Genomic DNA, 13,672 nt, shown 5'->3' on the forward strand with positions numbered 1-13,672 from the left:
AGTGGAAGCTGAGATAATATATAATATATATAACATTCACATCTATCACAATTATTGCTGGCATCACGTATTTTTCAAACTGACAAGGCTTGCAAATTCATTACCATAAATCTGAAACGGTCTTGTGCATTCGTGACCCTCATAAGCCAAATTCGTTGCTTTTGCTTCAACGGTTGAATAGAATCATGTAACAGCAGTGAAATTGGCACTTTCTTCAGTTCCTTTCATAGATGATTTTTACTTTAGTATGGAATTAGCAAGAATACAGAAATACTTACATAAATTTCTTTTTAAAAAATAACTATTATATTGCTGCTACTTACCAGTCTTTCGTGCATTAACCTGGCCTCTTCGAAGTTGGACGTTACATCCTCTTTCAGTTGTTCGCAATCTTCTTCATTGCGTTCTAAGTGTAGTTTAATTGTCATCATATATCCTTTAGCATGATTTTCCTTCAGAAACTTGTTGCTTCCTATGCACGCAAGCCGTCCATTCACCATGATTGCTATTTTTTGACACAATTCTTCACACTCTTCCATACTGTAAAATATGACAAAGTATCATCGCTATTGCTTATGAGTGTTTCAGGCAAGGAAAATGTTTACCTTCTGCGATGGCCTTTTTTTCTTTGCTTTCCTTTTTCTTTCTTTCTTTTTTTCACCACTTTCCGTTAAGCTACAGAGGAGAACAATGTAATATGACGAAGCGAGTACATAGAAGTCTGCACGGGCCGGAATTTTTTAGCGCGGGCTCGGCCCGGCCTGTGAATTTATAATGTAAGGCCCGGCATGAGTCCCAATTATGTTTTAGCATTTAGGCCTGAGTCCGGCCCGAGTTCGTGTGATAATCAAATGAGCCAGAAATATGCCCGAATTACAGAAACTTAATGATTAACGCACAATTATATTCAGGGGTAAAAGTGGATCTGAAAAGGTAAGGGGATGCATGATGTCACACCATCCCCCGTGCCTATCTTTGCCCATTGTATTTTTTTAGGAAGTGGGGGGACGCCATAGATATTTTTTGGAAGTGAGAGGACAACGTTCCCGCGCGTTCCCCCTCATTATATCTTTATTTACAATAATTAGGGGCTTAATTTTGCAGTTTAAACGCCTACATGATTCAGAGAGAATAACGAAATAAGATTATCGTTTATACTTACTATGTGAATTCTCTAAAGAAAATGATCATTTATGTAAAGTCCGTCTCCCTTAGCCTCAGTGCATAATCGTGGAACGTTTAACTAAATATTTCATTTCATTTCACTTACATAAATTGTCAGGAAATGAAAACATGAATACTCCAAATGTGTAAAACAAAATGTCAATGTGCGCAAATTCTTATGCAAATGGATGTGAACTTAACTCACTCAGACAGTCCTCAAAGCAGTCATTATCGATAGCTGTGAACAAAAAGAGTGGAATCCACACTCTGGTTCCTGAAACTTCCAGTCACAGATAAGCTACGCATATTTATTTCTGTTACTTTTAGTTTTTCTCTCCGCTACACAGCTTTACTCTCAATTACACAATGATAATCAGATTTTTAGTGTGGCGTCTCAAATTACAAATTTAGATGTGCTTTAAAAGTTATCTAGAAAGAACAATCCGATAAATATCGTTGTACAGTATATTTACAAAGGTAGGTCCGAAAACGCCCAAGAAATATGGTTTTGTATATTTAAAAATTTACGGACTGAACCCGGACCGAGTCCAAAGTGATCTATGCTTGGTAGACCCGAGCCCATGCAGAACTCTACGGGGACAAGACAAAACTGTTCGTTGGATGCTGTAACTATCTATTAAAAAAAAGTTTGTTATTTTGAGTTTCACCTCGAGAAACAGCACCAATGGTGGAGTTATATCGAACTAAAATTTCTCGTTTAGATTTTTGTTATAAGCCAACATCACATTCACTTATATAGGTGTTGAATACAAAAGTGGGAACATAAAAAACAGCTGGTAAAGAAATGGCTGAGTTTTGTATAGTGATTGGAAAGTCTGTATGTATAATGGTAATTAATAGTTAAATTTTTGAAGCTGAAAATTTACATTTGGAATGTTAATATATTTAAGCAATCTCTGTAAACGTTAGAAGAGTTAGTAAAATTGGTTCAATGAATAAGTATTCCATATTAGTATTCGAAAGGAAGTGGTCAGAACGAGCATGTTGATACAGGCCTTAGTAGTGAAAAGGGCGAAGGTGTGATATATAATGAAGCCATTTGAATTGGTTCATTCTTGTTGGAATTATTGGTGAATTATTTGTTATTCTGATTATTTATAGTATAAGAAGTAGCTTTACATTTGAAACTAAATTATGAAATTATTTATACTATGCTTTTTTTCTTTAAATTTATATTCAAGTGTATGGCAGAAGCCGTTGGAAGCGTGTTGAAGCTAGGCTATATGTTAGTTAAAATTTTCTTTTTGGGGATATCTATTTAATGCTAAATATGCTATCTTAGTGTTTGCATGTTATAAAGGCAATAGTTTAAATATTGAATTATCATTTACCTTAATTTTATACATAATTTCTCGTAAACTAACATAAGGTTACTACGTATTTCCTACGATTTTTTTTATTGAAACTAGTATATATTTATTTGACTGTATTTATAATTCATATAATATTTCTGAACGTGACGAAATCTTACTGTGTGGATGTGCCCGAAGGGCATAGGCGGACTGGGCGCCCGGATACCTGGAAATTTCCGGGTGGGCACTGCCCTTTGCAAAATCACTTTAAGATATTGCACGATTAGTTATAACTAGTTAAAAACTCCGTTCTCATTCATAGTAACCTGCCCAACCCGTAGCCTTGTTTGTTGAAAAATCAATAATACAATTAAAAAAGTCTAAAAAATACATGTAAGTTATTAACTTGATAATGTAATCTCGTCCATAATTTATGTAAAAAATGAAATCTTTGAGTTTTACGTCCCACGGTTATGCCGGTTAGGCTAAAGGAGACGGTGATGGTGAGAGATGAGTGAAATGGTGGAATGAAGAAAGTGGGAGGAAATAGGAGAACCCCGAGAAAACCCACGAGCACGGTGTTTGTCCACCACAAAGTTCACTTGGCGGGGGCTGGGATCGAACCCGGGACCCCAAGCACCAGAGGTGAACGCTCTACCACTGAGCCACCGCGCCCCCCCATAATTTATGTATTCAGTAATGTGATGTGCAATCGATAACAAATAAAGAAAATGGAACTGGTTCTTCTACGGTAAGGAAACCGTGTTTGACATGGAGCTATGAGACGCGATTGGTAGCGATAAAGAATGGTCTTCTGAGCTCAGTAGTGATGTCAGAAAACGGGCCCGAAGCCCTAGAAATCAGGCCCCAAATGATGTTAATGCCATATTCTCCGTGTTCTTTGCTCACAAAAGTAAGTTCCGATATTCTGCCTGAATGTTATTCAACCGAACATTACAAGACAATACTGTAATGCTACGTCAGTAAGAGGCAGCGCAATATATTTAATATCGAAAGAAGGGATCTGAGGGAAATTCTTGGGTTTCGGGCTACGGGACCGATTTCTAACATCACCGCTGTGCTCAGGTGACCCGGTACTTTCCAACGTTTCAACTCGCGTTCCCAAGTCCATGTCTAACACATTTTCCTTACTCTAACAAGGTACATTCGCGAAGTGTCCCCTCGGGATTCATGTAAAACTGATTTAAATGCAAAGTTCTCCATGGCTCAATGTGTATTGTACAGTCCGCGGCTTAGAAAATGTTACAAAAATTTTAAGTCCAAATTAATAACAAACTCTTGCCCCATTTTCTTATGCAATCCAGAAATACATGTCTCGATCGATTAGTTATTTCTTGTCTTCAATCCAACTCTCTCCCTCCTCCACCTCTCCTTGTCCAAATCAGTGTGTGTGACGTAGTACACTCTTTCCATTCAGACGAAAGAAAAGTAGGAATCAAATTTACAATGTTATAGCTCTCTTGTCCAAAGCAGTGTGTGTGTCGTAGTACACTCTTTCCATTCAGACAAAAAAAAAAAAAAAAAAAGAAGAAGAAGAAGAAGAAGAAGCAGGAATCAAATTTACAATGTTATAGCTCTAAAATAGCCTTTTTCATTCGTTTGTTCTGAAATATTTTTAAAGAGCCTATTTTTTTTTTTTTTAAGTCATACAATCTTCCCATAGCTTCATTAATACCTTTAGTTTCATTCTTTCCCTTCTTTAAGGACTGGAAGCTAGTAAGATGCTCCCTAAGAAATCTATGGAAATTGCCAATAATGGCAGTAAGTTTTGTGCTTCCTAAAGTCTGTAATGCACGTACAGAGCTCGAGAATATCTACTAACAGAAATGAGTGTTATTCAATGATTCATTTCATTTCTTTTCAGTAATTAGAAGCAAATGTTCCAGGGTGGGTCATTTAGGCAGGACAGGAGGGTGTAATTACCCTCCCTTGAGCTTCATAAATACATATTGTTTGAGCAAATATATAGTAATACACTAATAAAAAATTGAAAAGTTTTTGTCGACGGATACTCCCCCCCCCGAATAAAATCTAAAATGACGCTGGTTTTAGCAACAAATCTGTAGAGTTACGATAGCGCATTGCTAGAGAGCTTACATTTGGTTTCAACAGTCGAAGGATTGATCTCAAGCCATATGAGTTCCTGGGCGGCATTGAGAGAGACTGAAATATGACAGAGAGAGAGATTGAAATATGGAGACAAGAGAGAAATGATTTATATACACAGATTTAGAACTGGGAACAAATGATCGGCCAGCATTCGTATTATGACGAAAATTGTGATTTTGTCAGAAAGAAAGGAAACAGAAGAAAGGAAGGTTTCGAACAGCGAGGATCACATTAGGCATTGTCGAATTAAGGTGGAGAACACTTTTGAGAGCATCAGATGATTACGAATGGAGAGAAAGATCTTGAGAACTGAGGAATTAAGAATTTAAAAAATTTGAAGCTTCCGAGATGGGTTTCCAACCGCGAACCCTGTAGTTATCGAACCATGACTTTATCCATTCTGCTACGGAGAACTCTGCACTCATGCACATACGTTTCCTTTAGCTACGTTCAAAGCTAAATGAATGGAATATTCCAAAAGTTGACTTGGTGGATGCGCCGTTCTGATAGGATATAAACCTCTTGTAACTTAGTTACACTTCTCCTTGTTCAGAACACTTTTTAGGGCAGTAAAATTTGTTACTACTGTGTTAATTAGGTTACATTTGATAGAACCATGTGATAAAGTAGTGCCAAACCCTGTGCGTAATTGTCTGTTAGATGAATGGTTAATATAAGTTACTCCTACGTGTATGGTCCGAGCTTCGAATCAAGACCATTCTTATTGATTATTTCTTTGAGCTACGCTCACACTGTGCATTCCACAAGTTCAATTTTGAAGTAATGTAGTCACAGCTAGTTTAATTCGAAATTATTTTCAAATATGACATTTGTTATTACATGCGTTTCTTTAACTTACGATGTTTCAAACTTGATATTAAATCTTACAACCTTAATGCAACTCATTTCCCTACGGCATATCATCATGAATGTTTGCACAACAACGACAGTCAGGCGTTAATACTAAATTCAGTTCTTACTGTAATGTATGTATATATATATTTAGAAAGTTTGACTCACAAAAAAACGTACAGTGAAACATTGACTCATGGAGGAATTTCAAACGAATTTACTATACGTATAAATTACCATCTCAACAATCTACTGTAGAGGCTAAGACACTGAAACCATTCCAGGGAGGGAAAAGTGTTATAAGTAAAAAAAAAAAAAAAAAAAAAAAAAAAAAAAAAAAAAAAAAGAAAGAAAGAAAAAAAGTAATAGAATACGAAAAATATTGGTGTCAAATTCATAGTTTTCTGGTTCAAAGAGATGAATAGTGGCTACCAGATGGCACTCCTCACTTGTTTGTAGACTTGCATAAATGGAAAATTGTTTTTAAAGTATATTTCACATTCAAGTATCATTGTTTAAAAAAAAAAGGCTTGGCCTTCAACATTATGTTTTATAATTATTTTCTACTGTATTTCTTATTTATAATAACATATTTTATATATATATATATATATATATATATATATATATATATATATATATATATATATATATATATATATATATATATATATATATATATTGTATTCTATGTTATACGTTTCTTAATTACATTTTACGTCTTATATTTGAAGAGGAGCTTATGACAATTCATAGCAGCAGGGACATACACAGAATGCAGGCCTTGGCAATGCAGAGCTCCTGGCCCACGAAATCACTACTTTTCTGTAAATTATATCTAATTTTAGAGATGATGATAGACATTTTAGTAAAACATGCCCTCAAAAAGCCTTGTCTACGCCCCTGCAAAGCAGTGAAAATTTTAGAGTGCGAGCAGTTATTAATGTTTCCCCAGAAGTTATATCTCCGATAATTCCGAGTGTGATATCAGCATTTGTGCATTAACACTTTTAACCCGCAGTGTATTGAAAACGTACTAAAAAGGAACAGTTCTGAATTCTTCACTGGTTCCCCCTATGACCTCATGCCAATAGGGTCAACCTTGGACATATCCATATCTGAAATATCACCTTTTATTTCAGTGATTCCGAAAACTATCCATTCGACACAAATATAGGATATTTTCGATTCTTTTTGCCTGTCACTCTCCCATTGTCAACTCTATACCAACCAAGGCTTGATTTGGACTTACAAGCATCCACAGTGTCACTATTCATCTTTGCACATGAATTCGACACTAATATCGTTCGTATTTGACGTCTTTTACATGTCATCTTCACCTCTTGGTAGGGGTGGTTTCAGTGTCTCGCCCCCGTAACTATGGAGAAATTTCAACCAACGTAAGTATAATTATAAATTACCATTTGAGAAATAAGTGTACAGGTGATCTTTTTCAGAGAGGTCTTAGTTAACTACTTTTTCGATAATAATGTATTGCCTTTTTTTTTTTTTTTTTTTTGCTTTCCATGGTAATAATTGCCAAAGGGCTCAACTTCATCTGCACAATTGTGCTATGAATATAGGTTTTAGTGATTTAATTCACTGAATGCTCGCATAGATGTTGTTCTCGTCACAGGAAAAGTGAGATACAGTTATAAAAGAAAAATGAAATGAAATATTTAAGTTTTACGTCCCACGTTTTTACCGATTACGCTAATGGTGACATTAATGCTGAGAAATCAATGAAATCGTGGAATGAAGAAGTGGGAGGAAACGGGAGAAACTCGAAAAAACTCATGCACACAGTGTTGGTCCATAATGAAGTTCATACGGCGCTAGCGGGGATCGATCCAAGGACCCTATGCACCATAGGTTAAGTTATAAAAGAATAGGCGTCTAAACAAATACGGAACATTACTATCAATGAGAGTTATATAAGATTAGATCTTTAGCTATTTCATTCTAAGGTAAACTTTCAATCAATCTTGTTCTTCATTACTGTTCGAAAACGTAAAGTTGTTGCTGCAAGGACGAGATAAGTCTTTTCAGTAGACTTCACAGTCTATAGCACCTTCACAACTCCTTTTTCATATAAGGCTAAAGTAGTTGCATTTTAGACATTGAGGAAAAAGTGTGAAATTATATAAAAACCTTCATACTGGAATTACGAAACTTCAGTGGGCCCCTTTTCGCTGTAGGGCCCCCCACCACACTCCCATCAGTTACGCCGGGTGCATAATACAGTTTCGCCCTTTTAGGAATATTTTCTAAGGCAGTACGAGTTTTTTATTACTGCTGTGTGAATTGAGTTGTATTTGTTAGAACTGTTTTCTAAAGGAGACGAAAGATCGTATACTCAAACACAAATCATGTCTTTCTAAGCTCTAATGAAAAACGAAACGAATCGTCGTATACATGTTACGTTTTTGAAGAGAAAAAGAGCAAAACATTGATTGCACAAACGTATAATGGTATCATTTGCATGCAAATTTATAACTTATAAAACGTGTTGGCTTGTTAGATGAGGGGTTAGTAAACGGGATTCTTCTGCTGGTGATCCTACATTCGAATCTCGTCCATTCTTGTTGTGTTCTTCTATTAGCTACACTGAGTTTGTGCATTCCAGATCTTCAAGCTTCAACCAAATTTATTACCAGTTAGTGAATTAAAAGTAGCTGACATTATTTTCAAATACGAGACGTTATTACATGCTTTTCATTAGCTTACAGTACTCAACTTTGATATCAACTCTTCCATCATTCATTTAACTCATTTCTGATGTGTTTTGTACAAAATTCATGAATCCTGCGGAAAAATTGCTTTACCACTTAATGGTGACTGCTTTGAAAGCAAGTGCAAAATATGAGAATTAAATGTCATATCTGTAGTTTCGTGTGGAGAAGAAACTAACTTGTGAACCAAAGGTTTAAGAACAACTCAAGTTATTAATATAAATTTTGCCGAAGATTATTCACTTATATCGTCATAAAAGAAATACGAAAGACGTTCTGAAACGAAGAAATACAACATACAACTTTGCAAGCGGAGACAAAGAAACCTACCGTAACAAGACTAAAGACGATTTATTTACGGCGGAGTAATCGTGGTTGAGTGGTCAGTTAGCTACGAGTCTTCATACCGCGAGGACGTGCTTTGTCGCTGGTGCGGTTTTTGTGGTGTGAGTGTTTGAACTACGCAGTACTGGTTATTGATATACTATTAGTGCCTTTCATTATCTGTATATATATATAGATAGACAAATAGAAGTGATATATAGATTTGTTTCTGTGTTGATACTGCATATACTGCATTGATATCAGTATGTCCCAGAATATTCGTACGAATACTGTGAAATTCGAATTCGATAAGAGTACAAGATCCAGGCGGCCATTAGCACTTGAGATACATAAATGGCTAAGTGAGAACTTCGAACCCTTATTAATTGAGGCAACGGCCATACAACTGCATAATGAGGAATATTGTATATATGTGAAAATAGGTGATGTGCATAAGTTTAACGTATTTATGTCGAATAACCCAGGAACAGTGAATTTCCGCCACAGTGATGGACTGATAAGTGAAGTACGAATTACAGACGCCGCCTCTGCTTTGACTCGCGTACGCGTTTTGGATTTGCCTATGGAATTGCCGGATGAGATGGTAGTGAATGTATTAAATGAATATGGAAATGTACATAACGTTACTCATGAAAAATGGCCTGCATATCTCCCATACCCTATTTATAATGGAGTACGTATTATTTCCATGGAACTGAAAAAACCCATTCCATCCAAAGTGTTTTTTGCCAACCAGAAAGCCACGGTGATGTACCAGGGGCAACAAACAACGTGTTGGATATGTGCCTCCCCCGGACACGTCCAGTCCTTTTGCCCAAAGAAGAGAAATGTAAAACCACCCGCATCGCAACATGCTGAGGAACTCCGGATGACGGAAATATTTAAAGGAACACTTCCATCTACCAGGCGATATGCGAATGCGCAAGTTGCTGAGACTCTACCGCCAATGAGAACCCCGCCAAATGAACTACCGAAAAGTGATAATAGTGTGCCTCCTCTTACTGATGAAGTTGCGTTTCCGGCTTTATTCAAACCCGTTGATGCATCTCATTCGTCTCTAACTTCTCCAGCGATAGCGAGTGAAGTGACGCCTTCTGCCATCTCTGGGCCTACTCAAGAACTACCTTCGCCAGTGCGCGCTTCTGAAACAAGTGAAATGTGTGAGTCGTCTTCCCTGCGAGTAAACATAGTAAATAGTAAAACCCACGAACAGCAATTAAGTGCCACGCATATATTGGACGAGGAAGCTGATTCGCTGCCTTTAGGTAAGAAACGAAAGCCAAATCTTGCTGATTCCCCCCATTCGAGTGATGTGTGTGAAACTTTAACCGAAACTTTTAGTTATGATTTAGATACTTCCTCCATAACATCTAATGACCAAGTAGAAACAGTATCATCAGTGGAAAAAGTAGAAAAACATGCTAATCAGTTGTCTGTTGAATCTATCTACTCGACAAAATAGTCTGGGTCCAGAGTCAGTTCCATAGCATATTTCTACGTATTGTGCATCGATATGTTGATTGGCCTTGTACTTTCTTTCCCTCAGACATTTGTCTGCCTTTATCTTTTTTTCTGCAGTTGTAGTATTATTGTTTCCAACAGTAATATGCCTCTGCCTAATGCGCGGTCATTTTGTACACTCAATTTAAATGCTATATCAAACTTCTCTAATCAATGCTTACTGCAACACTTTGTAACGTAAATTGATGCCGAGTTTCTTCTGTTTCAAGAAGTGGCATTCTCCTCATTTTCCTTTTTACCGGCATATACTGCTATTATTAATCAAGGTGAACATCAACGGGGAACCGCTATTTTGTACAAGAAAGGTATACAAGTGGACGATGTAAGATGTTTACCTTCCGGGCGGGCAATTCGTTGCCGCTCAGAGGGGTTCACAATTATTAACATTTATTCACCATCGGGGACGCAAAACCGCTTACGCAGGGAACAGTTTTATAATGAAGACATAGTGCCGTTGTTACCAGTAGTACCAGACAAACTTATCATGGCAGGAGACTGGAATGCGGTGGAATCACCATTAGACACGTCAGGACATTATATACCATGTAAGGCTATGCAAACTCTTATCTCACAACTTCACCTACGCGACGTTTGGTTATTATGTCATGCAGAACGACAAATGACGTACCGCTCCGCCCGAGTACAATCACGTTTAGATAGGATCTATATATCAGACGTATGCCGGCTACATATTACAGAAGCGGCCTTGCGCATCCCCTCTTTTTCTGACCATGTAGCCGTCTACATTACCTGCAAGTTCCAACAAGCTGTGAGTCGATCTGTTGGTCGCTCATATTGGAAATTGCCATCTCGACTTTTAAACCGCGCTGATATTAAAAACTTGTTCCTTCGTAAGTGGCAGTATTGGTGTAAACAACAGCGCTATTACCACAGCCTTAATCAGTGGTGGGTAGCTTACGCAAAACATAAAATTCGTTTCAATGGGAAGCTCGCGAAACAAAGACTGATCTTCTCCATACCCAGGAATATTATTACAAAATTCTGCATGACATATGGTCACAACCGAGCACACCGGAAAATTTTACTCTCATGAACCACATTAAAGCCAAATTACGTCAAGTGGAACATCAACTTTTTCTCAGTTGTACAGCCGCACACATCTTGGTGAACAACTGGAAAATGAAAAGACCACCTTCTATCATTATATGCGCAATGTGTACCGTAATACCTCCAAATATATAGATTGTCTTAATGTAGGTGGGGAACAAACCCTCTACAAATTTGATGATATTCAAAATGAGTTTGTTCGTTATTATCAGCAAATGTATGACACACCTAAGGATACGTTGATGGACATACAAGACTTTATAGATTTTCCTTTACCGCATGCCCCTCCCGACGCCTTGGATTCCCTCATGAACCCTTTTTCGATCGAGGAATTGATGAGTGTTTTGAAGAAATCTCATAATATCTCCAGCCCTGGGCCTGATGGACTCCCGTACCTATTCTATAAGCAATATTGGGATATTGTGGGTCAGACAGTACTTGAAATAATGAATGAATTATTGCACGCCTCTAATATTCCACAGAATGATGGTATCTTGATACTCCTTCCTAAAAAATCCGGACGATTTTCTCTTGACGACTTTCGTCCCATTACGCTTCTGAATACCGATCTTAAAATATTGACCAAAATGATTGCTAGCCGTTTAAAACCCATCTGTAGCCAGGTCATCAGCTCCTATCAAGCTGCACTCAATCCTACGTATAATATGCAAGCAGCACTATCCAAACTGCGAGATATTATTTCATATTACCAGTTTAAACGTCTCCCAGCCTGTGTAGTCTCACTTGACTTCCGGAAAGCGTTTGACAGTATGACCCATCAATATATCTACGCGGTACTTAAGGCATATGCATTTCCTCCATCCTTCATCAGCCTCATTACTACGTTATATAACAATGCATCCTCCAAAATTCATTTAAATGGTCATTTGTCACCTGCTATAGACCTTAAACGTGGTATCAGACAAGGCTGCGCACTTTCGGTATATTTATTCAGTCTCGGACTTGACCCTCTACTACAAAAAATTGCGAGGGACCAAGATCCACTATTACATGATTTTCACAAGCTTAATATCCAAGCATACGCAGATGATGTTACACTACTCTGTACTGAATTTTCTCATCTTCAGAAAGCAATGCAACATATTGAGCGGTATTCTTTGCTCAGTGGACAAATGCTCAATACACATAAATCGAAGCAATTATTGTTTCATAACTGGCAATGTCCGGATTCCACGCCGAACCCTTGGAACGTGCAGTCGGTCTCCGTTCTTAAAATTCTTGGTATTACATTCACTAATGATGCCAAAAATCAACAGCAGCATATATGGAACCCGATCATAACCCAAATGCGTATACAAAGTCAAGCAGATAAACCACGCGCACTTCCCTTATATCAACGGGTATGGTATGCTAACGCCTACCTTTGCTCCAAACTTTGGTATGTGGCACAAATTTTTCCTTTAACAGAAATGTATGCCAAGAAAATAGACTCGAAAGGTTTCTATGGAAAGGATGCCTTTTCCGAGTACGACGGTTGGTTCTGTCCCTCCCGTATGCTCACGGTGGTCTCAATTTGATTAATATCCGACAGAAAGCTAAAGCACTACTGTTAAAAAACATACATGTACAGTCTTTAAATGCACATTCACACACTGCACAGTGGTTAACGTGCTGGACAGCCAGCCTTCATGGAAATAACCCTCCTCACTTACGCCATGATAATCTTTGTCCATCCTATCTACGTGACCTCATCTTAAACTGGGCATATCTACCCACCTTGTCCCCAGAACAGGCCGGTAATACACGCATTTTATACACCATACTTCAACAACAGCACGACAATTCTGAAACTGCTTCTATAATCATGCACCATCCACACCACAACTGGTCCGCGATTTGGCAGAATTTGAATCATCCTCTCCTCACCAGTGAAGTGAAAAGTCTGTGGTACCAAGCAATTCATAATCTGATTCCCACCAATGAACGCTTGTACGCTATTCATCGCAGTCATACTGACTTATGCCTTATTTGTGAACACAGAGATACCTTACACCATCGCCTTTCGGAATGTTTAGATGCTAGACCAATTTGGAACCAACTTATTACTTGGCTGGCACTCATCTGCCGTAAACCTAAACAGTATTTTACGGCGAACATTTTTCTTTTCCCTGACTATCACTGGTTTCCGCTAACTCGGAACACAACCGTTACCTGGCTCCTCGGTACTACTCTTTATTACTTGCTTCACAATAGACCTCACTGTACAGCAATTGAATATTTTGATTATTTGCAACGTTCCCGGTGGAAACTACGGCGTCGGGTGGAGGAAAACAAATATTTCGCCAATTTTTTACATGTCATATTTGATTAGTCGATTTTTTTTTCTAGTAGTGTGAACTTACGAGTACAACGTCTTGACTCTTTGTATTTATATATATTTCTCATGTATAGATTCCAGTTTCATAATTATGTACTGTTTTAACACCCATGGTTCTTATGTAGTGTTGTAACCTGGACTTTGTATTTCAGAACATCATGAATAAATAATTAAAAAAAAAAAGTGGTCAAGGCACTCGATTAGTAATC

The 13,672-nt window shown here is 37.6% G+C and overlaps 1 protein-coding gene across 1 annotated transcript in view; it reads right to left on the reverse strand.

Annotated features, from left to right (window-relative positions):
* The window catches only part of LOC145672816 (phospholipid-transporting ATPase ABCA3-like), a 276,701-nt gene that overhangs the window by 110,256 nt on the left and 152,773 nt on the right, over positions 1-13,672 (reverse strand). Inside the window, exon 4 of the mRNA XM_081741968.1 lies at positions 324-540. Within this exon, the coding sequence (XP_081598094.1) occupies positions 324-540 (217 nt within the window). The remainder of the gene's footprint in view (positions 1-323; positions 541-13,672) is intronic.

The sequence above is a fragment of the Thermobia domestica genome, chromosome 16 (genome assembly GCF_964235325.1).
Source record: "Thermobia domestica chromosome 16, izTheDome1.hap1.1, whole genome shotgun sequence".
Classification (NCBI taxonomy): Eukaryota; Metazoa; Arthropoda; class Insecta; order Zygentoma; family Lepismatidae; genus Thermobia; species Thermobia domestica.